Source organism: Rissa tridactyla, chromosome 12 (genome assembly GCF_028500815.1).
Source record: "Rissa tridactyla isolate bRisTri1 chromosome 12, bRisTri1.patW.cur.20221130, whole genome shotgun sequence".
NCBI classification, from domain to species: Eukaryota; Metazoa; Chordata; class Aves; order Charadriiformes; family Laridae; genus Rissa; species Rissa tridactyla.
This window is the reverse complement of record NC_071477.1, coordinates 16,948,996-16,976,973: the sequence shown is the minus strand read 5'-3', so window position 1 is coordinate 16,976,973 and position 27,978 is coordinate 16,948,996. Positions and strand designations below refer to the sequence as shown.

Below are 27,978 nucleotides of genomic sequence, written 5' to 3'. Positions count from 1 at the left end.
CCTCCGATGCGCCGCTCCCGCGTCTCATCCCAGCGGCCGCCCCCAGCCCGCGGCGGGCCCTTCCCGGCTGCGGGGCCCGGTCCCACCCCCCAGCGCCGCCGTGAGGGGCGAGGCGGGCGCTGAGGGGCCGGGCCGCGCGGCGCTTCCCGCCCGGCGCTGACGTCACGGCGGCGCCAAGAGTCCCCGCCGAGCGGAGCTGAGGGGCCGCACTGAGCCGGGAGCGTGCGCGGCGGCGGGATGGGGAGCCCGGCGGCGGGATGGGACGCGGCTCCCACCAAGCGGGCGCGGCGTGAGGGCTCCCCTGAGGAGCCGCGGGGCCCGGCGGCGGAGAGCGGCCGCTGCGACCCCCGGCTGTGGGGCACGGAGCGGCTCTGCCAGTACCTCTCGTGCTGCGGCGTGGGCGATCCTGGCCTGCTGCGCCGCTTCCGAGGTAGCGGCGCGATGGGGCCGCGCCTGGGGCCCGGGGCCGGGCAGCCCCTGCGGGCGGCCGGGCCCCGCCGCTGACGCTGTGCTTGCCCCCGCAGAGAGCGGAGTCACCGGGAGCATGCTGCTGGACCTGCCGGCCTGCGCCTTCGAGGTCACCGGTGTCTGGTGAGAGCCGCCCCCGCGGGAGGCCGCGGGGTGGAGGGGCGGTGGAAGGCGGCCCCGGCTCTCGGCCCCCGCGGGCGGCCGCGCCCCGTCGGGGTGAAGCGCCGGGTCCGCCGGTACTGAGCAGGGCGGGTGCCCACCGCCCTCGGGAACGGTTTCTCTTGAAAACAGCCGGAGGGCGTTTGGCGAGGGGCTTCCCCGCGGCGAGGCCCCTCCGGGTCGGTCGGTGCCTGGCAAGACACGTCCGCAGTGGCCAACAAGGGGAGAAAGGTGTTTCCGGAGCTCATGGGATGGCTTCGTCCCCTTCCCACCCCGAGAGCTTGGGGGTAAGACCGTCGGAGCGGGTGTAGGCGATGGAACGGGCTCTGTGGGGCTGATCCTCCAGAGCGGTTTATCTGTTCCCCTGCTGATCCCAGCACAGCCGGCACCATCCAGAGCACAGTAGCTGGTTACCCAGTAATCAAGAGAAGGAAAACAAATCCATTTAAAAGGCCTTAATGAAAATACCACCGGTAGCACAATTTTAAGTGTTAATGCCGGTGTAAATTCTGGGGGTTTTGATGAGAAGTTTCAGCCTAAAGTCAATGCTGCTCCAATTCTAGTAACAACAGAACCAACAATTTTTAAAATAGTGAGCAGGCGCTGCTTTGTCAAGTTGGGGTTTCGCCCATCTCCCTGAGGCAAATCCCAGGCATTGGAATTTTAATCTTGCAACAGTTACTGGGACTTTGCTCTTTGTTGCACCTGCTACAGTAGGGTGGACTGTTAGGGAAAAAGCGATTTTGTTGTCTGTCCTGACAGAATATGGGCCTGTGGGCGAGTGGCGGAGTTTGGTGGGCACCGTGAGCTGCCCCAGCAGTTGGCTGTGTGGAGCGGGCAGTCTGGCACAGTCTTACTCCCACCTGGTAGAAGTCACCTGCCATGAGTACAGGAAAACTGAACGCTGTCTTAAAGCACGTGAAAGATTGTTCCCAGCAGTGAGGGAAATGACTGTCCCCAGAAACTGTGTAATTTTTCTGGTGGTGAATACACTTTCTTGCTCTTCAGAAACAGAAGAGAATATAAACGTCTCCTGTCATCCTACGTGTCTGAAGGGCCCGCGCTGCCCCTTCTCTGCCCCACTGGGGTCAGTTCTGCTCACCTCTCCTGGGATGTGATCTTTCTTGCTCACCGCTTCCTGGTGCTTTTTAATCTTTGAATGTCTTTTCCTTACTCCTTTACTAACCTTGTTTATGCTGTTTCCTCCAATTTTCTCTCAAAACCAACTGTTCCACTTAAGCTGTTTGCTGATGTTGTGGTTAGTGGCCCTAAGGCAGTTTGGAGTGTGGTTATCTGGCAGGCGCACACAAGTACAGAGCTCTGCTTGTATTGTCTGTGGGGAGTTTGGGGTACTTTGGTGTGCAGGTTGTCTCCTTGGCTTAAAACTTGTCAGAGCTAACACTGTGCTGAGGATGAAGGGCCCCATAGGACGAGGGGGAACGGTTTTAAACTGAGAAAGGGTAGATTTAGATGAGATACCAGGAAGAAGTTCTTTGCTGGTGGTGAGCCCCTGGCCCAGGTTGCCCAGAGAAGCTGTGGCTGCCCCATCCCTGGAGGGGTTCAAGGCCAGGTTGGCCGGGGCTTGGAGCAACCTGGGCTGGTGGGAGGTGTCCCTGCCCAGGGCAGCGGAGTAGGACTAGATGGTCTTTAAGGTCCCTTACAACCCAAACCATTCTATGATTCTGATCTCTATTATATCAAGACATCCTGGATACACTCGCAGGTTGCAAAAGGTGAGTTGAAGGAGTGGGCGTTTGGGTGTGGCCATTGGTAGAGAAAGAAAAGCAGGTGTGACTCAAGGTGACAAGGCAGAAGAGTTGTGCTTTGGATGAGGTAAGGTGTTGGCAGGAGTCACTAAGGTATCTTTTGGGGTTTTTGGAAGAAGGGCTTTAACTACAGCTGTTAGAAGTGTGCAGATAGAAATAGTGTGGTATCATGAGGAAAGTAACTAAAGGCTTTATTTGTTTCTGAAGTATAAGCTAATTATCTCATTGAAATAACATGCGGATGTATAGTTTTCTGAGACTACCAGGAGGCTGGTTGCTTTTAGTACCTCGCTGGCTGGTTGAGCATCAAGCACCCATATGGATGCTTGGACACACTGGACATCTGCAGGCTGCACTGAGGCTCGTCGGGCTCTGTCAGTGCTGAATGTAGGCAGGATGGGGCAGCAAGGAAGTCCCTCTAAGTTTGTGGTCCAGGCGATGGAATCAAATGGCTGTGAAGAACTCTTAGTCGGTATGGAGAACGTATAGTGCTGGGGGTATGGAGTGATATGCTTGTGGGTTTTCTTTTATAAGGTGTTTCCTTTGGTGAGATCTGACATATTGTTTTCGTTAAGCTGAAAATGTTGTGAACTGGAAGAGAAATTGCTGGAGCCTTCTGCTTTTTTAAACTATCTTAGCTTTGCAGTAAAGAATGATCTCACTGCATGCTGTGTCCTACAGTAACTTTCACCATTTCTCTGTGGCAGGCTGGTAATGAATAAGTATATTTGGTTCCCTGCCATTCCTGGCCATTCAGTGGGGAGAGCTTGGGACGACAGGGGCCTGAAGGCAGTGCTATGGGTTTCCTACGTGTTCTCATGTTCCTGGAAGTGGGTGTTGTGTGTGGCATGCTGCACGTTAAATACAGATGATGAGCAGGGCTGTCTGGCTGACCTCTCCAGAGTAGTTTAAGTTCCTAATGGGCGCAGGAAAGGGGTTTTCTCACCCTCCTCACCTGTGGCATTAGTGAGGGCATGGGGAAAGCAGGGAGGGACAGAGGGGAGTGGATGGGGAAGTGTCAGTTCTCACCCTTTCAAAGGCAGCCAGCAGTATTGCTGCTATGGCTGTTGGAGGAATTAGGCCTGCAGAGCCCTGGAGAACCACAGTACGAACACATGATTTGCATGTAATCTCTTGGTTGAGGCAGTCTTGCCATGTAGACGCCAGGTGAAAAATCCCCTCCTGTTTTCTATCTGCAGAAGGATAGAGAGCGCTCTCTGTGACATTCAGGTGATCAGTCACGCCGGGACTGTATTGACAGTGTGCTTTGTCATCTGGAGGCCAAACCCAGAATGGGGGTTAGTGTTCCTGGAGGCAGGGCAAGACGACAAGACGCACAGGCCACTGACGTGGCATGTCAGGCGGGGACTTCCCAGTCTCCCTGGTTGGGACGATTCCTTTGGCTGCTCTCTCACCCTTGTGCAGCAGCACCGATCTGTACAAAGGGTGCTCCAGCAGGTGTGATACGGTACAGAGGGCTGTGTTAGCACCGTTTAATTTGATCCTGCTGGAGGTGAGTTTCTGGAGCAAAGCGGCACACTAGGCTATGCTCTTTGTGGACAATGCTTGCATAGGTGGTTGTATAATAAGTGGTACTGAGCTGTCCTTTCTCTGCTGTTCCTGTAGTTGCAGTCATTGGTAATTTCTCAGGGTGGTAGGCGCCCACATGCCTTCCTCCTTACATACCTGACTGGTTTCCAGTTAATTTTCTCCCCACTCTTGAATTTTTGCGGCATTTAAAAGTATAATCCAGTGCTTCAAATCAACAGGCTGTGCCTTCAGCAGTGCTGTCCCTTGCTTAGCGCTGGGTGCTGCTTTGCACTGCCTCACCTTCTCAAAGATGTCATGAAGTCCTACCTCCTGTGCTTTGTGTGACCCAGAGTATCTTTTAGGGCAATTGTTACCTGAGGTCTGCTGCATGACTGTGTGCTGCTGTGCCTCTTGCAGCGTTACAGCTCGTGCAAAAACACGCTTGTGATCTTTGATCTCCATTATTAGCATGCTTTGAAGTGATATCCACTGAAGACCTTAGTTGTAATTAAGAACATGGGGGCCATCTCTGTACATCAAGTTTGGGTTTTAATTTTTTGAAGTCTGCTAGAGCAAGGATGTCCTAGTCCAGATGTGGTTCTGCATGATAGGTAAGTGTCTTGAGAGAGAACTTCTCCACAGAAGTGAAATGAATGTAGATGGCTGGAAGCAGATCGCTTCTGAATTTACTGTCCCTGAACTGTTTTGGAGGATGGTGTTGGAGGAGCTCGGTTACCAGCCCAGGCACTAGTCCTGCCTGAGTTAGCCATACCTGTGGTCGGAAAGGTTATGTGTTTCTTATAAGCAGCAGTTGAATATTCTTGGTCCCGTTTTCAGGACAGACCTCAACAAGCAGTTGCGGTTGCTTTTCCTGGAAGTGTAAAGATAGGTGTGCACAAGTTTATGGTTTGCTGGCTGCAGAATAGTTCCTCAGCTCTTCTCCACGCCGAAGTTCATCTTCTCTTCTTAGCAGAGAGCAAGAAGGATGGGCAGATGCAGGTGGTTCTTCTCTTGTCCTCAGTGTTGGGTGCTTTCTGTTGCCCTGTAAATAGTGGGCTCTTTCAGGAACTGCCTTGTAAATATCTAGGGGTTTGTGACTATTCCTACAAACTGAGCTACTTGGGATGTGAAATAACACGCTGGTCTGAGCATCACCTCTGGTTCTTTTCATCTTGCTTGCAAGTGGGGACAGCTGAAGACTTGTGACAGTCTGTGAGCAGCGGAGGCCACAGACCAGGAGCTCCCTGTTAGGCACAGGGATACTGAGTGGTTAAGGCAAAAAGTGCTCACCAGCAGCTCAAACATCGTATGCGTTTAATATTTTATGGATTGTGTGTTATTACATGATTCGGCTGAAAATATCTAGTGCATCTGGGAGTATTTTTTGCTAATAGTTGACGTTTTATAGTATTACTTTCTGGTAAAGTTTAAATTGAAAGACTGATGTAAAACTGATCTCAGGATGGTTAACTGCTGAAGAGCATAAAAGGTAGCAAATTGTACTACTTTGTGATAAGGTGTTTGCTGTCATACTGAGGCTGAAACCATTTTGCTCAAGGACAAGGCTTGCAGACAGTTAATAAAAGTGGCTGTAATAGAGTGTATTATCTCTCCCTCCAGGCTTGTTCTGCCTGAGTATTTATATCCTGGTGCTTCTGTTTCTTGGTTCTGTATAAGTGGGAGAAGCGCTTACACAGGTTTACACACAACTTCTGTACCTATTTGTTCTCTTCCTTCTCTACTTGACTGTAGAAGGATAAATGCTTTCAATGTTTTTCTGAAAAAGCTGCATCAATATGTATCTCTCTAAAAGAGCCAATGAATATCAGAGTAATACGAACAAGTTAATTCCGTATGTACTGCAAATTGTAAAGGGAAATGCATTGTGAACTGCTCTCACTGTCTTTTTTTCCTTTCTAGCCTCCCGGCCGAGAGACTACAAGTGCTGGCCTGCCTGAACAAACTGCGACAGCAGCACGTGGATGTGATGAAGGTAGCCCCAGCGTGGGGAGGACACCGCTCCCAGGGCTTCACTGACGCTTCCCAGCGCTGCCTCTCCCTCTCTCTGTGCCTCCCGTCCTTGTTTGGCGGTGTCTTTCCTTTGTGGAGCTCTTCTCCTTGATAGTGGGTGGTCTTTGAAAAACCACATTAACCAGAAAAATTGTTAAAATCATCAGCTAAGAGCTTGATGTGGGCACCTGGCGGTTGTGAGAGATTGAATGAGCAGATGAGCTCTTTGAAATGTGTTGAGAAGCTCCTCTTTCACCATCTGTCTTTGTCTAGAGCCTCCCCTTGGTTTTGGTGTTTCTTTTAAAAATTAGTTTAGCCCCAGGCCTGGGTTAACAGATTCCTTCCCACTTCCACTGTTTGCCATGTCCAACAGTTTCTCACAGTGGTGTATGTTGGTTTAACTCAGGCCAGGGCTGCACGCATTCCTTAGTAGTCTGCACATCTGCTGGCGCTGCGTCAGCTCAGTCACCTAGAGCAGAGAGAACACAGAAAAACCTTATTTGCCTCAGTATTTTAGCAAGATACGCGTGTGATAAAATGGTTTTATCTGCTGTTTGGAGGCAAGAATTAAACGTATGTTCATCTTCTCCAGTAAGTCACTGTAGTTACTCAGGTGTCTCTTAAAGCGCATGCTTGGGGATGATCCGGGAGTACTTCTTTCGTATTTCAGCTATCTTGGGTTTTGTGTTTTGGTTGATGAAAAAGATAAGAATCGTTATTTTCACTCTGCAAATTAAAAAACATGAACAATGTCAATCCAAACACTTCTTATTGGGTATCTCAGGCATGTAGTGCATTATGCTGCTTTAACTGGAAGAGCAGATTAATAAAGAGAATGGTTTTCTCCAGTGTTAAGTTTTGGAATTACATAGGTGCAGATAACATTCTTAGAGATTTTGACTTTAGTTCCCTCATCCTCTGAAATAACGTAGCTTTGTCTTTTTTGATGTCGTCCTTAAGTAGTTCTCCAAGATAAATCTTTATATAGGGTCAGGGTATGGCTCTTCTACAGGAGCAAACAAAAGAATCCACCTCTCCCACTAAATACCTTGCCATTCTAGATATCCTTTACCTTGATGCCTGTTTCTTTTCAAAGTTAAATTTTAAATGTTAATTACACTGCTGTTTGGCTTTTATAGGTTTTTAACGATCCAATTCATGGGCACATTGAAATACATCCCCTTCTTGTTCGCATCATCGACACGCCTCAGTTTCAGCGTCTCCGATACATCAAGCAGCTGGGTGGCACTTACTTTGTTTTTCCCGGAGCCTCTCACAACCGCTTTGAACACTCTATAGGGTAAGGTGACGATGTCTTGCCTGCCCATCTCTTGCATTTGGATTTCCCCGAGTTTGGTTCCACTAACATGGAGTGTCAGCCAAAGGGCATCGCTGCCTTTGAGCTTTGGTGAAAACTGCTGTGGTGGTATTTTTGATTTCACGAATGTTCCCGGATATCCTGCGTGATTACGGGCTGTTCCCTTGAACTTCCTTTAATAAAGACAGATAAAGAAACCTGCAAGATGGATCAATGTTAGATTTGCTCCCCCTCCCCTTTTCTTCTAAGAGTCATGTTAGTTAAAAACCGTGGAGTGCTTTATGTTCTCCCTCGTCAAAATTTGAGTTTAAAGCATAAACCTGGGAAGGGTACTGGGGCTGCTATAAATGACTTGCCAGCCAGTTGTAATCCTCTTATATTGTCCAGCACAGCTAAAACTCGTTTTATCTCTAAGGTTTGCATTTGTAGTTATGTGTGCTTTATGCAGTCGATGGCAGATTGTCAGGCTGTTAGCTGTTGTATAAATTAAACAGTAACTAACAGATGATGGACAGGAGGATTCCTAGAGTTGGTTGGTTGGTTGCTAGATTGTTCACGCTCCACAGAGAAAGATGATTAATGACTAATTTAAGCTTGTTTTAAAGGTCTGTCCCAAGTTGCAGAGAAATTGAACTAGTCAACGGTTATTATTCATGTGATCTGGCCAGCCTAAAGTTGCTTTTGTTAGTGCTGAAATATTGTGGAGTAGGTCTGGCTTCTGCCTCTGCTCTGTGACAAGATGCAAACAAGATGCAAATGGCTGTTGCAAAAGGGTCAGATCAGTGAGACAAGCTGGAACTGACTGCATCTGGTAAACCTGAAAAGACAAAAATGTGAGGGATATAAACAAAGCTTTCACAACAGGTGACTGAAAACTCCAGTGGTATCAAAAACCTTTTCTTTTAAACGGTTCAATTAATCTGTATAGTTAAACTTAGGACAGTTGTTCTCAATTTGTATGTAATTTTGCAGATTTCTATAGTGTTAAAATAGGAGAAGTGAGCTTTGTGTGCTTATTGGTCCAGTAAAAAAACACCAAGCAGTAAAATTTGGTCTGCTAAAAGATACTACCTCATCATAGAAAACCTGGTCTTGCTTTAAGATGTTCTACAAGGGGGACTGTTGAGGCAAATAGAAAAGGAAGTCGGTGTAGAGCTTGTAAACAGTTGACAGGACTACGTGCTGTATGTTTGTCCCTGCTGGTTTTGTGTCATGAGAATAGAGGGTCCTGTTCATTGAAATTAAACGTCAAATCTAAAATGAATGAAAGGAAGAGAAATAATTGTCATAAACAATTATTAAAACAGCAAGTTGAAAGAAGAAGAAAATGCTTTGGTGACTGTTGTGGACATTTGCAGTTGCACTGTCTGGAAGTCAAAGGATGATGTGTAAGCTGTGGTACTTCAAGATGCACGCTGTCAATAATGCACTGCTGTTCACTTACGCAGTTATTCCATCGTTGTGCTCCACAAAACACCGCAGGTTGCTGTTGTCTCCCTGTTTTGGGCTTGGTATCTCATGCTTTTTTTTCTTTCAAATGTGTTACTGATGGCTAAAACTCTATTGCAGGAAATAGTTTCTGTGATTCTCTTGCAGGTTAGGGTTTGAGTAGTTGTTTTGTGCTGCCTCTCAGACAAGGGCTGTGACTTAATGGAGTGAAATAGAATAGTTGAACTACTCTTTTTCTGTTCAGCCTAAAACACTACTATATTCTCTTGCTTTTTTTTTTGCTTTTTTTTTTTTTTTCCTTGCAACAGGGTGGGCTACCTAGCAGGATGTCTGGTTCGTGCACTGAAGGAGAGACAACCCGAACTGGACATAACCCAGCGAGATATCCTTTGTGTAGAAATTGCTGGGCTTTGTCATGATTTGGGTAAGTAACGCTTGAGGTGGCTTGTTGCTCTTTGAAAACTAACCTGGATGAAAAGAGCTGGCTGCAAGATCAGAACACGAGCGCAGTTTTGGGCTGCTCGTTGCGTGGCCATATTCCGAGATGGGATTTATCTGTTCCTTTTTGGTCCAGGGTACATCTGCCGAGGCAACTCCACTTGGTGAATTTGTAGCCACTCTTAGCCATTTTTTTTGGTCTTGTTTCCATATGGCGTTCAGAGTTCTGCCCTCAGTGGCTGAAGTGTCCGCTTACTTCTGTGATGTCCTCAGGTATCTTAAACCATTTCAGAGTGAAAGGAGTGGCCTTTTCAAGAATTGTTATTATTTTATAACTACTTATTTTCTCCAGAGCTGGCACAGAGTAATTAATGTACTCAGTGTTACTGCAGTGCTTGCCTGTGGTGTAGGTGATGGAACTGGCATTAAGTGCGGTAGTACTTAAAGTGTCTGAGGAAAGCATACTCTCTAGAGCTGAATCTTCCTCATAGATGATATCAAGATCAAGTCAAATACAAGAGAAACCAGATCCTTGGCCTGCTCAAAGTATTTTTACAACTATGTCTCAAATTAAACCTGTGTAATCTTTATTTTTAAGGTCATGGGCCATTTTCACACATGTTTGATGGAAGATTTATTCCACTCACTCGTCCAGATTGGAAATGGAAGGTAGGCTTTTCGCTATTAAAGTAAAAATAGAAACCTGAAATTTTTAAAGGGAGAATGATTCATCTTTAAAGGCAGCCAGTGTTTGTGAGAATATAGTGATCCTCTAGCCTTTTCTTATTGCATCATTTTGATGGCATAACCAGAATGTTGTCTTTTAATCTTGGGACGATTTCCTTTTTGTTCTCTTTAACTGTTTGTTTGGGGAACGTCGGTCCCCTCAGCATGACTGTGAGCAGATACAGCCTTACTAGCAAAGCAGAAAGAGGTGTGGGGAGAAGTGCGGGCAGATGTTTGTCACCAGCGTCTCTTCCTTGAAAGTGCAAATGCTCTTGAACTCCTCTGTACTTTCATGAGATCCATTTGTGTACGCATGTCCTCTTCCTGCGGATGTCACGCTGGGTGACACACAGGAGAAATGAAGTGTCTGAGTCTTGTCAATGCCTGTAATACGATTCTGAAGAGGCAGAATTCGTTAGGACTGCGCTGATCATTCTAAGCCAGCACTGGGCCTTAAAATGCCTATTGTGAGCTTTCTTCAGACTGTATTTTACAGATGCCAAATACCAACTTGGAGCTTCCTTTCCAGTTTAAGATTTTTAGTTCAAGGCCAAGATATTTAATACAGTGTTTAGATGGAATTCAAACTTTCAGAAACTTTGAACAGCGTTTCAAAGGTTGTGTTGCTGTGAATGTAGTGTAATGCAGTCCTTTCAGGCCTTTCTCTGCTTGTAATTACTAAGCAAAATCAGCTGAGTAAATTTGTTAATCTTCTGCACAGCAGAATTGGTTATTGTGTCATTTAGCATTGTAACTGTCTTACTGCTGTTGGTGAAAATAAGAAATTACCAGCTCTCTGTTGAAGTGTGTTTTTGGACTCTGTAAACGGGGTGATCTCCTGTTTGGTTAGATACAAAATGAATAGAAAATCACCCAAGTGCTGCACTTTCACACCACCATGCCCAGGTGACAGGCAGCGCTGCTGGGTTAGGAGAAAGCTGTGACACTGCAGGAAAGACTCTTAAACTTTGTAATGCAACGTTTAGGTGTTTTTTTTTTTTTTTTTCACAGCATGAAACTGCTTCTGTTAAAATGTTTGAGCACCTGATCGCTTCCAATAAACTAGAAGAAGTCATGAAGTCATACGGTCTTGTCCTGGAAGAAGACATGAACTTCATCAAGGAACAAATAGGAGGGCCTATAGATGAAACCGCTTGTGAGAAATCGGTGAGTCAGTGTACTGCTCCTGTGGTTATCCCAATAAATGTCTTTAATTTTACTGAAAGAATAGATAATTTTTGCTTCTGCTATGATTTGTTATTTATTCTTACCCCCATGAAATTCTGATAATCCTGGCACAAGAGATGCTGGAGATGTGTAGTGTTTATTTCTTACAGTGCTGGCAGGAGGTGGTAGCTTTGCTATGTTATGTGCTTACATCGTCCTGAGAAGTTCTTACCTCAGAGTCTTCAGATTAGAAGAAAGCTTAAGAATGTTATTTGTATTTAGTGAACCTAATTCACTGTAACTAGGTTGGAGGAACTGAATTTTTAATGGAAACCTTAAATGACCAGGTTAGGATAACAGTCTATTTACTGGATGCCAGAAGGTGGTGGTAATGGGAGGTCCTGTTTTCAGGTGGCCCTATGAAGAATGCATGGAGATAGTTTAGGGTAACAAGCTGATAATGGATAAGAAAACTGAGAACTGGCAGAGATGAGGCAATGAAGAATGGAAAGCATGGCCCAAGTGCCAGAGCCGCATCAGCTTTGATGACAGTAGCAAAATGTTTGGATTTATTGCAGTAAGAAAACACAGAGGCAGGGATAAAGACTTGAGGAAATGTGCTGCCTCAAGAGGCAAGGAAGAAGAGAACATCATTATTAATCCTCACAACTCTATGAAAGAATTAAGTCCTCTCTCCTCACTTTACAGTTCTTGTCATCTCTTCAAGGACACCCATTCAGTTGCCACCGGAATTAAGAACCCGTCAGTAGGAGATCTGTCATGACAATCTGGTCCTAATCAGAACTTGTATGTTGTCCCAAACAAGCCACCCACAAATGTTAGCACTTACCCATTATTTTCTGCTATAGCGGTGTGTGGTTCTGCCATGTGTGCTCCAGCACTCTGATGACAAACATAGGGAACTTAGCGTAATAAAGTTCAGTCTGAGATCTTGTAGGAAGGGGATATTGATTTACGAAGTCTGTAAGCTGATTTTTACTCGCTTGCACTTGTTTGCACACAAATCTTGCTGCCTGCCACTTCCATTGATCTTGTGCCAGGTTCTTACCCAATGTCTGTTTTTCCTTGTGTGGATTCTATGCCTGTTTTCCAGCAGGATAGCAGGAAAAGAAGTGTCATAGGTGATACGTGGTGACCTTCTTGCCACCCTCCTGGTGTTAGGCTGCAGGACCTTCCACTGGCAGTCGCGCGTACTGTGGTGGCCTTAGCAGAGTCCAGGCTCCTCTGCTGACGAGGCGTCCGTGCTGTGCTGCTGCCACGTGTCAGGCCGCCTGGTCCTGCCATGAACAACGGGCCGTTCGTGCGTTGACCATAAACGGCGTCCTGAACGTTGACCCAGTAGCAGAGCTCTTTGTGATCAGCACAGGATGTTTGTACCTATGATGTGCCCTCTTCCTCCTGCTTACACGTTTCCGTTCTTATTCATATAAATTTAAATATTTGTGTGATGCGGGTAACATGAAAGCCCTTTATCTGGCATTTTTTTGTTTAGCTGAAGGATCATTAAATTTTCAAGAAAATAATGTTTATGTGCAACTTGTGTCTTAATATTTTGGTGTTGATTTCCCTCTTGTCTCATGGCTGAATTATCCCCTGTGGTTTAGGAGTTTAAGTAGCTGGCTTTAAACAATTTTTGTTTAAAACATCTAAATAATTGGTTTAAAACTCTGTTCTATAAAGTTGTATAGCTGATTGCAGAAGGCTGCAAGACAGTGATGTGTTTGTGGGTTTAACGGCTTTCCTGAGGATTAAACGATTCCAACCTTTTCCCCTCTTTGTTACTATGCTTTTTTTTTTTTTTGGCATTTCAGTTTAGTAGAATGGGAAATGAAATACTTGTGTATGTGGTTTTTATTCTTCCTGATATTCTGGGAAGTCAACTGCTTAAGACCTACTTCTGGATTTCTAATGCCCGACAGCTTCTGAATGCCCTTTTATTGTCTTTGTGTTCTTTGCTACCTCAGTGTTGGATGTTTAGCAAAGTCAAAGTGTATTCCCACTACCTTTAAGAAATTGTAGTGACAACGTTTGCACACTTTAATTTCTTACTGTTTCTGATTTGTTTTGTTCTCGGCTCCCCTGTTCATAGTGGCCCTACCGTGGTCGACAAAAGGAGAAAAGTTTCCTGTATGAGATAGTAGCTAACAAAAAAAATGGCATTGACGTTGACAAATGGGATTATTTTGCAAGGTACGAATCTTAATCGTTTTTGTTTATATTATGATTTCCTACTGAAACAATGCTACTGTCTGTACAAGTATGATCTCATTGTTAAACACTCTCCGTGGAATATTTTTAGGGATTGCCATCACCTAGGAATCCAGAATAATTTTGATTATAAGCGATTACTTAAATTCACTCGGGTCTGTGAAGTAAAAAATCAGAAGCATATCTGTACGCGTGACAAGGTAAGCCGTGTGTGTGAACAGAGGGATGCTCAGCAGCAAAATGCGTGTGAGGTATAGCAGCACACCGAGCGCGTGCGGGGCACGCAAAGCCTGCCTCGGGCAGCGTGGTTCAGCTGCACTCTGGATTGCAGGGGGATGCTGCGGTTGCCTGCGGGACGTTGGGTTTTTTTTTTTAGGCCGAGAGAGGAAGAAGTAGTTGCTGCTCTGAGAGCTGTTCTCAGAAGCAACTGGTTTAAGGAAGGGAGGGAACAGAGCAAGACTCTGTTTGAAAGGGCTGGTGGCGGATCCTTCCAGGGGAGACTCAGCTGCGCGTGATCCTGCTCCAGGTCTTCTGAGCAAGAGATGAGCGTGGCTTTGGTGAGGGGCTGCTGAAGGAGCAAGAGGTCCCCTTCTCTGCCCAGGCTGCCTGGAGTCACTGTCAGGTCTCTGCTCTCCCACGGCAGCCTGAGTTTGTTTCAAAATTTGTAAATTGTGAAAGATAACCCTTCTGCTCTGTGCCGCAAATGGAAAGAGACAATTCATTTGATTCCTTGATTGTTCTAGTTTTCCAATTGAGACAATGCCAAAAGTAAAAGACGATTGGGTTTTTTTGATTCAGGAAGTTGGAAATTTGTATGATATGTTCCACACGCGGAATTGCCTGCATCGCCGAGCATACCAGCATAAGATTGGCAACATCATTGAAATAATGCAAGTATTATACTTTCCTTTTCTTGCATACCACTTATTTTTAAATTCTTGAAACTGTTTATCCATTTGGAATATTCAGATAATCAATAAGGTGTGATGTACAATAAATTCTTGTGGCAAGGCACAGTGCTTAGAGTATCATAGAGGCTGTGATTGGAAAAAAAACAAAACAAAACAAAAAACAAAGAACCCAAAAAAAGGACAGCAACATCCTTCTACATGAAATTCAATCAGCGGAAACTTAGTAAAACCCTGAAGAAGCGTAGGACCAGGGTGTGCTTATGCTGTTTTAAGTGTTGACAGCTGAAGTCAAATCTTTATCTACAACTTAGACCACTTAGCTCGAACTGTCTGGTTAATAGAGCAAAGTTACTAACAGAGTAAAGTAATGAGCAAGCTTACTGTCGCTCCGCTGAGGCCTGACTTTGTGTTCATGGAATGCCACAGCAGGAATTGTTCAGGACCAGCTCAGCTGGCTACCGGCATTTGTAGCTCACTTGTTGGTGTCGACAGAAGTTCCCCTATAGCATTATTCTTCTTACTTTTCTTGAAAAGCAGAAATACTTGTATCCCCAAATATTTTTGCATTAGGATCTTGGCTGCTGAGTAACCGTCTGCTGAGTTTGGAAAAAAGGAACACAGAGGATTACACAGTACAAGAGTGATTCGTGGCTGTTTTAATTTCGTAAACTTCAGCTCCTGGTTTAGTGATCCTTTAAAACTCAAGACTAAAAATGCGAAGGGTTGACAGTACCTATGAGTGAGGAATTAAAACAGCGAAGAAATTTAGGTTTTGGCTCACCATAATTACAGCAGCCTATCCAAATGAGCACACAGGCTGGAAAATGACAGTAAGATGTACAGGGAACTTGGGAAGAACTTGATCTTTAGAACATCGGGTTTTCCCACCTGAAAATAGCACATGTTCGTGATTCTTTACCTTCAGAATGCTTTGTATTCTCTCAGTTAACTCCTGGAGCAATGACTCTGTACAAGGATATGGTGATCTGTGAGGCAGCCTCCTTGCAGCTGAGTGACCATGTCACTGTCTTGCAGGGTTCTGCAATTGTCTCAGCAATGTTAAGCTCATAGTTTGATGCAGAACAAAGTGTACTTGCTCATTCACTGAGAGACGGCTAAGGTCTGATCTGAACCTGGTTTCAGTAAATGGAAAGACCGCTGAAATGTGCGGTGACAGGGTGGAGACAGGACATACTGCAGTGCAAGCAGGGTCTGCTGTGTACTTGGGAGGAAGTTTCATCTGTTGTCCTCTATTTATAACATACTAATGCATTCCTTTTTTGACTCTTGAGCAATAAGGTGTTTCAAAATGATGCTTTCTTTAAGTCTTAATTTTGTCTCAAACTAGGATTACAGAAGCATTTCAAAAAGCAGACAAATTTTTAAAAATAGAAGGTTCTGGAGGAAAACAGTACCAGATTTCTACAGCAATGGAGGACATGGAAGCCTACACTAAGCTAACTGGTATGAACTCTCAGATTACGGTTTGGTTTTTTTTTGTTTTTTTTTTTAAAGCAAAAGAATATGAGCACCTGTTAGAATGCTGTTTTTATAGCTCAGTCCTCGCCCATGACTACTGAAGTACTGCTTTTGTGCGCAGATGGTGGGGCAGAGCGGGACCGTCCAATCTCTGTGCTGTCGTATCTCTCTGGGAGAGCAAGACCTTCTAGTTTAAGTTACTTTCTTTTGGGCGGGGGACAGAGGGAAGGGAAGCGGGCAGTGAGAGAGAGAAGCACCAACTTCTTATGTTACGCATACATTCAAATTCAGATTATTTCAAGCAGTGCTGTCAGGAGGTCCTGCCTGTACCCTGAGTTTATTGCATTTGTCACAAGTAGGATGCAAGTCAGCTGCAAGGTCTACCTACGTCAGGTAGAGAAGTACTGTGTGTGTGTTGTAGTGTGAAACTAACCCCAAGGCAGGTTTCAAAGGGCTGTGATGCGGTCTGATTTGATTTGCTTGAGACCTTGCTACCCTGCTTGCAAATATAACAGAAGAAAGCAGAACATATGAACAACTTAGTTTATTTCTGCAAGTTTCTAGTTGCTTGGATAAGAGCTTGTGAGAATGCTGCTCTGTGTACTTACCCTACAAGAACCAACCTACTTGAAGACATGCAAGGGAACTCCAGCGTGATTACAGGGTGAAGCAAACAAGAGCTGAGACTTGTGGTATTTTCCCGGAAAAACAGTCTGCCTGCTGGCATCCATTCCTCAAGGTCTGGCTCAGTGCTGTGAAGAGGAAACACAGAAGTTACTGAACTCACAGAAACTGGCTTGAGTTGTGTTGTTGTATAGTTCCACATCTTCACACCACCATAGCATCTTGGTTTTGTCTGCTCCTCCTAGTCTTTGCTGTGAGGCACACCAGCATTCCTCTGGCTGGTGTTCAGGGCTGCAGCATGCCCTTGCCAGCTTGGTGCAGCATGGGGGATGGAGGCCAGCGCGGGCAAGGCAGACCTTGCCTGTTTGTGGTTGGGTGACTGCAGGGTAGAGGATGCTGCAGACCCTGCTGAAGAGTGCTCCCAAGTACTGGCAGCTCTTGCAGCACCTGTGAGCTATAGCTCACGAGGACTCTCGAGGCATCTTTCCTGAGTGGCAAGACAACTTTCCTGAGCTTCCATCACCAAGCCTTGGCTGGCCAACAGAGAGATTCAAGAATTTCTGTCTTTGGTCTGTGGACAAGATGACAGAGGCGGAGAGCACTGTTGCAGAGGATCCTGTGTGCCTTAACCTGCGTCATGCTAACAGCCTGCTGGCAATGCTTCATCTGCCACAGCAACATTCAGCCTGACCATAGGCTGCGTCACGTGGGTAAAGGGGCTGCACGGAGTGCTGAGATGAGGAGCTGCCTGGTCCCTCTGACACTGGGTCCCTCTGCCCCCGGGGAGAAGCGTCTGGCTGTGAGCGGCAGTAGTGATTGGGGAGCATGAATTGCAGTGTTGGGCTGTGGAAGGCTGGGCAGAAAGGCCAGAACTAAGATTAAGTTCTTTGTGGGCTGGGGTCTGTTCCTGAGGGTTGCCTGGTCTGTAAGATCAGCCATGCTAGCAAGTCAGCACCAGGGTCCTGTTGTAACTGCCTGCTGACCTGTGGTACCTGGTGGGGGGAGCACAGCGCGGGGCAAGGATACAGGGACTGTCCCCTGCCTCTTAACAGTCTGCCGCAGCAAGGAGCTGCTTGCCGGGGCTGTGCTTTTCAACAAGGAGAGTTAAACAGTAAGGAGAGCGATTCAAGGAATATACCAACATCAGATGTAACAGTGAACCACGAAGGACAAGCATGTTGTCTTCCTCTTAAACCAAAGCACTGCCTTCCCTGCATCTGGTGGTTGCAGCCTGGGCGCTTCTGAGAGAACAATAGGCTTGTTTCCAGTCGTCCTTGATGAGTGATATTTCTGTGAAACTGTCCAGTTGCCTCTTGGATCTTTGCAGATGATAAACCTCTGTGAAGTTCTGCAGCAGAAAGCTGCCTAGCTTTCTCCCATGAGGAGTGAAGAACCACTGTTAGTTTTTAATTTGTTGGCTCCTGATTTGACAGCAAATCCTAGTTTTAGTAAAGGATGAGACAGCAAACTGTTCCTTGTCACTACTGCTTTTGCACGATGGATGTGTTTGTGGGTTTCTTATTTCCCCTGCATTATCTCTTCTCTCAGCCTGAAGAGACCTAGTCTGTTGTTCCTTGTGGAGAGGTTCCTGACTTCGATCGACTTTGTCCATAAAAACAACCCTCATTTAAAGATATTTTGGTGTATGGCTCATAGCTTGCTTCTGGAGTGTGTTGGGAGCTCCTTAAGCCAGTTGTGGTCCCAGGGGACCTGGGCAATGCGAACAGACGCAGAGTGCAGCTCTGTGGGCTGTGACAGGCAGCAGCATCCCGACAGCAGCAGTTTCTTTAGGACGGCCCAAAACAACCTTTCTGCCCCGAAGCCACATCAAAAGAAACCTGAGTCTTGCTGCTTCTATTGATGGTGGGAAACACACCTGCGTACTTCACTGTCATGTGGGGACGGGAGGGGGGACTTTGATGCTGGCATCCAAAATCTGAGAAATTCTGAAGGTTTAACGGAAGTACTTTGTTCTTGTAAAAGATGGAGTGCCCTTGTCCCTGAGCCAGTTAGTGCTGGCATTTAGGATATTCTGCTGAACAAGGAGAGGAGGCAACTTTCAGTGAAATAATAAAACTTGTTGCAAGGGTGAGAATTGAGCTAGTTTTTCTGCCAACAACTGTTAACGAATCTGATGAAAATCAAGACGATATTGGGACTTCTCAGTTGCCAGACTTAGTATGTTCAGTCACTCTCTCAAAGTGTCTTTTCCTGAACCAGCAGTTTTTCTTGTTGCTTTAACCTTTCTCCCTGTACGTGCATTTTGCTGTGACACTGGACTTTGACATGCTTAACAAAAATCAATGCAACTTTGGCAGATAATATCTACTTGGAAATTCTGCACTCGAGTTGTCCAGAGCTGAAGGAGGCACGAGAAATTTTGCGTAAAATAGAACGGCGTGAATTATACAAGTTTTTAGGAGAGACTCAACCTGAAAAAGTGGGGGAAGTTGTAAAGGTAATGTCCATTGGTGGAAAATCCTGAATTCTGTCCCTCTAAAAACGTTCTCTAAGTTGCTGACCATCTTTTTTTCCTCTATCTCTGTCTGGTTTTGGTTTGGTTTGGGTTTTTTTTTGCTTAACCGCTATTCCAAAAATAGTGTCAAAAGTTCTCCTCCTGCCTTTACGTTGCTGAGCCGTGCATCGTATTATAGGAATCTGGGAAAGGTTTGATCTAGAAACAGCCAGAAGAATGGCAAGAGGTGGAAATTCAGAAGTTGGTTATTGCAGAAATATTTCCAGAAAGAACTGTTCACTGAAAAAATACAAAATTGCATAAAAAGCTGTTATGGTCCAGTGATTGAGAAGGTTATTACTATCATCTTCTGTTCATTAAAATTTCAAAATTATAAGGAACACTTTTGATTTGAATTGTAATTTGTGTGCTTTATTTTGAGAACAAATGTCAAAGTGAATAATAACTTCTGAATTTCTTGGTATTAAATTCTATAATTAGCATGAGCGTGCATGTATTTTTTTCTAGTGTTTGCTTTTCAAAGCACTCATCAGACATCCGTTTAACCGCTGTTGTCTTATTTCAAAGTAATATTATGTTAGAGCTGACGTTACTTCAGGTGGCTGAGATTTTCTTGTAATGTGCTGTACCATGTTATCAAATCATCAGTTAATTATCTCTAAACTTCAGCCATTTTTGCTTAAAATTTTCCATGCCAAATTTCCAGAAGTGGCTGACTGTATCTGTAAAGATTTAATAAAAAAAAATTAGTCTCTTTTAAAGAAAAAGGTTGGAGAAGGACTACTAGGTGTCTTACTGCTCTGTTCATGTTTTTGTCTGAAGAGAAGATTTGCTTGTGTTCTTTGTCTAAGAAAAAGCAGCGTTAAGAGATTCTGTATTAAAAAAGTAGGAAACGCGAGGACGGAAAACATCAGCACAACATGAAGTGGTTGTACGTTGACTGTCAAGTTTCTGCCCTTCTGAGGAGGAGTTCAGGATAGATAGCCTAAAAAAACCAAGGAGATGGTCAGGAGAGTGAATTCCACCTTTAAACAGTTTCTTGAGAAGAAAAACTCTCACTCTGAAAATCCATCCGGAGGTGTTGAGTCTTGTTCTGAAGGGAGACCCGGGTCACTGTTGGTGCCGTGATTCTATCCAGCCAATGCTTTGCAGCTCCTGATGCTCAGCTGAGGGGCTGGGGGAGAGTTTCCCCCCCTGTGGTGCCGGAGGTGCCTGTTGCAGGAGTGTCAGAGGCTCAACTTCCTCTGAAGTGCTGGAGGTGAGCGGTGGCTAGACAAGACGTAGCTGTGTCTGTTCTGCTCCTTAAGAGACCACAGTGCCGTTAGGTTTAGAATCATGGAATAGTTTGGGTTGGAAGGGACCTTTAAAGGTCATCTAGTCCAATCCCCCTGCAGTGAGCCAGGGACATCTTCAACTAGGGCAGGTTGCTCAAAGCCCTGTCCAGTTTTGTGATCCTCAAGCTGGCCAGAGCCAGGAGAACATCCCAAATAGATACAGAGTTCTTAAATTCAAAGCTAAGTTTCCAGTTAATGCAAACTGGAAGAAATAACTTAAAAAAAAAAAAAAAGGAAACAAAAAAAGGAGAAAGTTAGCACATATACGTTCCGATACAGAATAGGAATAGGATAGCTTATAAACAGCCTGCCTCCTGGAAATTCTTTCCTCTCAGTCTAAACCTTTCCTTGGCTTCGTGAGTCACAACAACCCACATGTCTGCCTCAGCCTGGCAATGCGTGTGATTCCCTGCTCTTAGCCGTCTCCCCGTCTTTGCAATGGATAAATCGGCAAAAAAAAAAAAAAATGCTGCTAGTTAAATTCATTGCCTGCTGGACCTGTCTCCTGGCAGCTCTATGCTGCGCTCGAAGCTTTTCTCCAGGAGTCTCAGTTGCTCCCAGGGAATCTTGCTTCATCGAATCTTCCATCGTCCCCAGCCCTGGGCAGAGGTAAACAGATGACCTTCTCTGTCCTGCTCAGCCGCAGCCTTTTATGAGGACTTACACGTTTCCACAAACAAGTGCTCTCCATCGCACCCTGCTCCTCTGCTTGGCTTTAGCCTAGCTGGAAGCAGGGAATATTCTCGCGGGTCCAAAACCAGACAAAACCCCCTGGTGGGTTTCAGCTTTTGAAGTAGGTCACCATCCCCTCCAAAGTTTGCCTGGGAGCTTGCTGCTTCTGGGTTGTTTTTTTTTTGTAGTGATCAATGACGTTACTGATCCTGTCTGTCTCTTGGTGGTTTTTTTTTTTTTTTTAATATGCTTCAATGTATAGATATAAAAGCTTTATTAGAGGGTGAGATCCTGCAGCCCTTCATTTAAAAAAAAAAAACCCCAAACTTCAGTAAAAACATTTAGTATTCCGCTTTGGGAAACTTAATTGCAAAACACTTGTATTAGGAAAACAATTGCTTGAAGGTACTTATTTTCTGCTTTATGGAGACTTCAGCATCCTGGATGGAAACTCCCTATCCCGCTCCCCCACTTCTTCCTCCCACCCCTCATCCTCCCCCTCCTTCCGTTCTGTCATCAGATGTAAAACTCTTCCCCCCCAGGCTGGCAGTATTTGGCTCTTCTCAATTAAATAAGCTTGTTTTGTTATTAAAAACTGGGAGAAAAGTTATGGCTAAGGTATACAAGGATTCAAACAACCAGATTGCTGCAAGAGGAGTCTGTCAAGCTATGAAGAAATCTGTAGTTCAGTGACATGTTTTGTCGTGCATAAATGTAAGCTGAGTTACTGTTGTGTTTTTTGGTTTTTTTTCCAGAATAATAGCCTGGCAGAAAGCATTGCTAATTCCAAGCCAGAAAAGGATCCTCCAGATGTGGAGCTAAAGGCTGAAGATTTCATAATTGATGTAAGTATCTCTCAGAGCGGGTTCAGAGTAAAAACTTTTCAATCACAGAGGGCCTTGTATACCATAGTGAAAATTGGGGTAACGTTTCAATACATTTGCAAAGTGAGAAAATAAAACCTGAGGGTTGTCTGGTCCCCTAATTGCTCCATTTAAGGCACTGAGAGCAACGAGCTTCCCCTGTGGGAGGTTTGCTGTGGTTGGGAGGGCCTGGGGACAGAGGCTTCGGGCCCTTCTGCTCCCAGTGACAAACGTGCTCTCCCGTGATTGTCCTCACTCTGAAAAGGAGCCGTAGGGAAACCTTTGGTTTTTAGCATGTGGGTGTTACATGTGTAGCATACGGAGCGGTCTAGGCACCGCTGCTGCAGGTTATGAAGGCAAGTAAATTGTGAGCCCCGGTGGGAGGATAAGAGGCACGGTGACTTCCAGGCTTCTGGTATTGCACACCTGATGCAGCGCAGTCACTCCTGGGTTTTGTCTTCTGCATAAAGCACCTTGCTGCCACCGCTCAGTCTCCAGCCTGCACTGGTGGGAAGGAGAGAGCCTGAGACGGAGGAGAGAGCTTGAGCAGTCTGCAAGCATCAAATAGCTTAATCCCTGTTCTTGGTTAGTTCTGGGAAGAGGTAACAAATGGCTTTCCGTAGAACGCATCACAAATCGCCTCTAAAGCTCCTTTGTACTGAGGAGTCACTTCTGGCTGGGTAAAACTGTAGCAGTTTACTTAACTTCAAAGTAAATGACTGTGCTTTCCTTGTCCCACAAATTAAGGTCATGGGGAACTGGCCTCCTCCCTGCTCACCACAAAACTGTTGGTGTACCAAGCAGATGTAAATAAACTTCCTGTTTAAAATTGTAAGCGCTCCTGCCGCCTCCGAAGGTTGTGTGTTTTGGCTGGCAAGGGACCAGCATGCTTCCACTGTTTGAAACTGGAGTGTTTCAGAGCGTGACTGGGAACTGGTTGGTGTAAATGTGAATATTCACCCGGCAGCTTCAGAGTGAAAAGTGGTGGAAGAAAAGATAAAAAATGCAAATACCAGATCGATTTATTAAGTAATCGTTTATTAATTACTGTTCTATTTGATTAGTGTCATTTACAGAAGTATAGCCTGTATCCTTTTGTATTTATTGTGAGAAAACTAAAGACAAACCTTAACAAATGCCTTTTTCTTTGTTTTGCACGCAAGATTATCAATATGGATTATGGAATGAAAGAACAGAATCCCATTGATAACGTTCTCTTCTATTGCAAGGCTGATCCTTCCAAGGCAGTCAAGATCAGTAAAGAACAGGTAGTCTTTTATGTTCCTCAGCTGGCTTCGGAAGGGCATCTTCTTCCCAGCTTGCGGTGGAAGTGGTTACAGTCCTTCATGGGAGCTCTTGCAGTAGTTGTGGAGGAGAGTTGTGAAGAGGTTGTGGAGTCCATGTCCTTGTGGGTCTTCAGTGTGTGTTGTACTACAGCAGTCTGGAGTCCTGACAGCCTTTGCATATGAACAGTATTTAACTTGGATACCCTGGGAGTCTTAGGAAGAAATACAGTTGATTTGCATAAAGCTCGTGGGTTGTAGTGGGGTGTTTTTTACTGCCTTCAACTTGTATTCAGATGAAAAAAATTGAAGGTCAATGGACCCTGAATTTCAAGAAATACTAAAGCTTATTTCTTTTTTATTCCAAAGGTTTCAAAGCTATTACCCATGAGGTTTGCAGAGCAGGTTATCCGGGTTTATTGCAAAAGTCAGGATCCAGATGTTGTTTCAGCTGCAAAACAGTATTTTATTCAGTGGTGTATAGAGAAGGATTTCACCAAACCACAGGTAACAAACTCATGTACTATTTTTCTTAGAGCTCTTCACCTTTGTCCATAAACTTGCTCTTTCGTTACAAAAGTTGGCATTTAGACCTTGTCTTTTTGGCAGAGCCACTCCTCACTAACCTAGCGTCTGGTTTTATTGAGGCTTGCATCTGGACATGCTTTGGTTTCACTGAAATAGTGGTGGATTTGCATTGATTTAACTTAGGTAATTTGAAAAGTCGTGTTTTTATAACAACGTTGGGTGTCCACGCAGGCACTCGCTAGTTCATGAATGCAGGTTTCCTCATACAAAGGCTTAGAACAGCACTGGGAGACGAAAAGATCTAGGGAGGAGGTCGGGTCAGCTCTATTGCTTTCCCTCCTTGTTCGCCAGCTGTTAAACTCACTCCTGTTAGAGTGGAAAAGACCTGTGGGAATAAGATTGCAGACCACTCTCTTGGCAGCTAGTCCCTAGTCTGAGTGCTTGGAAGGCCTTTTCTGTTCTCTTTGCTTCCTTTTCCTGTCAGCTCTCAAAACATACAAGTTTCCAGCTGTGAGGAAGCAAGAGGATGTGTTACAACTCATCTGACGTTTTCTGTTGAGAACAGTGTCAGAACTGAGCTGGCAAGTAAAATGGAGGCTCTGAAGCAGAACCTGAGTCCGTTTTATGTCTTGCTTTGCATTCCTCCTGCATTCTCCTGGTGGCGGAGAAGCCTGTAACTCTCGTAGCTGTAAACTGGTGATGTGCGAGACGGCATCCCCATCACATTCCCCTAGCAGGAAAGGGGCCACCTGCATCCAAAAAAATTATTATGTGCTGATACTTCCAGTATATCCATCATTGGAGAGAAGCAGTTATGGTTGTATCGAGTGAGTTCTTCTCAGTAGAAAACGCTAACGGAGCCGCTCCGCTGTGTTCGCGACCTGTGAGGCTTTTAGGCTGGAAGCTTCAGTAGGTTTGATAGATGTGCTTGGCAGATGAGCTGTTACGTTTCTCCCCTCATGTTTGGCTTTCACTTTTGTTTGCCTGATGGTCGTATCGGGGAAAGAAATAGCTTTCTTCAGTTCCGTGCACTTTTTCAGCTATTTTCTACTGTCTGGAATCAAGCCTCAAAGTAAAATAAATGCTCATATTAAAATCTTCAAGTTGCTTAACAAATGCAGGGTGAACAGTTCTGTGAAGCGTGTGTGTGTTAATATCCCTGACTTTGCATCTCGGACACCCACAAGTCTCATTCGGGGAAAGAGCTACCTCTGAAACGAACGACCGCGCAGTAGATGAGTTGTCTTATGTGCTGGAGCACAAACAACAACTTCTTTTAAGGCTCGTCCTTGTGGCGTACTTCTGGCATCCATCTTTTGAGAGCAGTAAATTTCAGAAGGGCTTTTTACAAATGGATCAAGCAAGAAGCTTTCTCTGCTGGTAGCTTGTAGAGTATTGTTGTATCCCGTAAGCAGATCCTTCGGGTTCCAGCATATCCATCTTGCAGGCCCTGGCGTGTTGCAGAACACGGCAGCATGTGTCTCGCCAGCTTATTTCTAAGCTTAGAGAGTTTGTTGTGCTCATGTCTGTGCGTGCGGTGCCCGAGCATTAGGTTAACATATGTGTCTGACAAGGATGAGCACTGCCGCCTTAGACCATACCACTTACTGTAGCAAAGTTACGCGCCTTAAGACAGTGAAAGGCACATGCCGAGCACCTACACCGGGTGGATTGCAACAGTTTTAAATGAGATAACTGTGGCGAATTCAGAGGAAACACTTAGAATAATGTTTCCGGTTCCTGTACTGATGCCCAAAAACACAAGCTTGCTCATCTTCCTCGATTTGCCCGGTAATAATTTAGGAAGAGGTGGACTGCCAGTGGTGAAGGCTTCTCTGATACGTGGGCGACTTTTTTCTCCCCGCCAGATGCTATCACTGACTGCAGCAGTTTCCATCTCCGGGATGTCTGTAATGGTCATTAATTTATTATGCTTCCAGGACCTGGCATTTATTTCTTCTGTTAAGTCTGATACTGAGCTGCTTTTCCCCTGCTTTAGGATAGAAATCGAAAGTGGATGTCCTGCATTACTGTTTTCTGACTTTTAATAATAGGATAGTGATGTGGTTGCCCCTCATCTAACTCCAATGAAGGAAAGCTGGAATAACAGGAGAGATGATGAACACAGGACAGCTGCCGAATCCAACTGCAAACAAAGACTTCCTTTTGATAAGTAACGCTTTTACTTTTGCACTATTCAGTCTGCTTCTCCAGAAGATGAGTAAACCTGAGCAGCAGCTCTTTTAAAAGCCAGTTGGGTGGACCGTAAAAACGTACAGAACAATGCAGAAATGCGTTTTACAACACAGTATGTTTTAATGTAGGTACTTAAACAAAGTGCATATTCCAAATGGACTTTTAGAAAAACTAACAACCTATTACAGCAGAGCAAACTCAGTTCTCCTTTTTTTTTGAATGTATTTGCACTCTGTAGCAAGAGTAACTTTAAAAATTGCTATTCATCGTTATTACAAGAACTGCTGAAGACACGTTACTGTTCCTTCTGGTCCTGATCCCTTAAGATGATGGTGGTATCGCATGAGCTAGCAGAAAAACTTCCAGCTCAGGTTTTTGGTGTTTCCGGGGCAGGGGTGGGGGCGGGGGGGTGTTCAGTACTTGAGGAAGAGAGGAGTAAGTACGCTTCTGAAAATACAGTGAGGTAATAGGACTCTGAAAAAAACATAGATGGCATCTTCGAGAATAGCAAAATGAATTCCATTTAAAAAAATAAAACGTGGGGGACAGGAGAGTCTTTTTAATAACCAAAGATTACTTTTCTGGCATTCAAAGAGCTGATGAAGGTGCAGGCCTCTTGCTGTAAGTGTGACCACAATTTTTATTGAAGTAACAATGCATTGCAGTGACGTGCAGCCTTTAATTGTTTTATAGTGTATTTTTGATACATTGAATGTTATATTTTTACTGTTACACTGAACTGCAAAAACTGCTCAAAACGTCCATTGTTGGAGTGCTTGCGGGGAGAGCAGAGCTGCCCCGATGTTTGCGGGCAGGTTGGTGCGCGCCCAGGCCGTGGCGTGGTTAGTGAGTCCCCGCAGGGCGCTGCACCGGCTCCGCTCTTCCTCGCACCAAGCGCACCTTGTTTCTGCGTTACGCTGTACTAGGTAGAGTGGCTCTTCGGGAGCTCTTCCATTCTCGTATCCCTTCCCTGTTTCTCCTGGATCTACGATTGCTGTTCCTGTGGTAATTTTTCTCTCCCTTGTAGAACTATAAGAGTTCTCACATTTTTCCCCGACTGGCAGTACTAATGTGAGCGTTGCCAAATGTCTGTCCAGTTGAAAAAGTGAACGAGGAAGACATTGTTCCTCTCATCTTTTACTCAGGTCTAAGAGGAAGGCTGCTTTCATGAAATCAAACCTAAAAGCTTGAAAAAGCCTGCTGTCAAAACTAAAAACGCAAAGCAAAAAGGTTCAGTAATGCTCAGAAATTGGAACGAGCTTTGAAATTTTATATCTGAAATGGGGAAAGAAAAGTTCAGCATTCAATTTTGACGGCCAGGTGTGGGTCTGAAAACGGACACAGTGGGAAGTCACTGTGAGAGAACTGCAGAACTCTCTTCATCTCTGATTGCGTTTCCTTTGCCCTTTTCATCATGGGAACCGGTGGCTGTTAGGCAGAGGGAAGGATGGTGAGTATTCACGTACTCACTCGGATTTCGTTCGTTGAAATAACCAGAAGTCATTTTGCGCTCTGCTGCTTTCTTATGTACTTGCGCTCGCGTGTCTAAAGGTGATGTGACGCAACCTCTGCTTTGACGGTATTCCCGATCTGCAGGTGTGCCAGATATCTATTAGAAGGGGTTGTGAACTCTTTAAAAGCTTTTAACGAACTTCTTATTATGCTTCAAGAAACAGCATCGCAGAGCAAAGGCATTTATCCTCCCTTATCTGCATAAAATCAAGTATAGTTCAGAATAATGTAATTTTGTTATCGTTGCTTGGGTTTGTTTTGAATCTGTTATAAAAGGTGCACTTTATACTTGAGAAATACCTTTTGCTTATGTTTAAGCAAAAATTTGTACTTAAGTTCTGAGACAGAGGATTTCTTTTTCTCAAACATGTTAATCTGAGCCTCTCTGGACTAAGAATAAATTTATAAACTATGATTTTACTATTCTTTTAAGGAATCGCGGTGTGTGAACTTTATTAAAGACGGTGTTCCTGCACACTTACAAACAGCCAAATGCATTTTTAAAGGACCAACGCTGCTCTGGGGAAGTGCAGATCTTCCAGCTTGAGGAGGTGGTTTCGTACTTCATGTTTGCTCAAGTGGAGCGTGAACGGCAAGCGCAGTGGAGCCAGCTCAGCTGTGGCAGGGTTGTGGGGCTGGAGGCTCCTAGAGGTTGTGCCTGGCCACGACAGAGGATCCAACCTCTCCTGGTGCCTCGCAGGAACTGCAGCCGCCCGTCCATCGCCACGCCTGGGCGGAGCGGGCAGGGCTCTGACTTCAGCATCCTTACGGCGGCCAGGTTGGCTTTAGACGCTGCTCCAACTGTTGTGTAGGGGGAAAAAGGAAAACTGAAGCCGTGCT

The 27,978-nt window shown here is 45.2% G+C and overlaps 1 protein-coding gene across 2 annotated transcripts; it reads left to right on the top strand.

Moving 5' to 3' along the window:
- The first annotated feature begins 165 nt into the window (after positions 1-165).
- SAMHD1 (SAM and HD domain containing deoxynucleoside triphosphate triphosphohydrolase 1) lies at positions 166-27,570 on the top strand. Of its 2 annotated transcripts, XM_054218596.1 has the most exons (16): positions 166-430; positions 525-591; positions 5,844-5,916; positions 7,073-7,233; positions 9,009-9,124; positions 9,737-9,807; positions 10,876-11,031; positions 13,142-13,242; positions 13,352-13,460; positions 14,059-14,150; positions 15,520-15,635; positions 18,593-18,732; positions 21,512-21,601; positions 22,783-22,887; positions 23,272-23,409; positions 25,485-27,570. In XM_054218596.1, exons 1-16 carry the CDS (start codon positions 238-240, stop codon positions 25,605-25,607), a joined length of 1,851 nt encoding a protein of 616 aa, XP_054074571.1. In that variant the 5' UTR covers positions 166-237; the 3' UTR covers positions 25,608-27,570. The 2 variants fall into 2 exon arrangements, with proteins under 2 accessions (XP_054074571.1, XP_054074572.1); XM_054218597.1 differs by lacking the exons at positions 166-430; positions 525-591 and adding an exon at positions 636-914.
- The last annotated feature ends 408 nt before the right edge of the window (positions 27,571-27,978 follow it).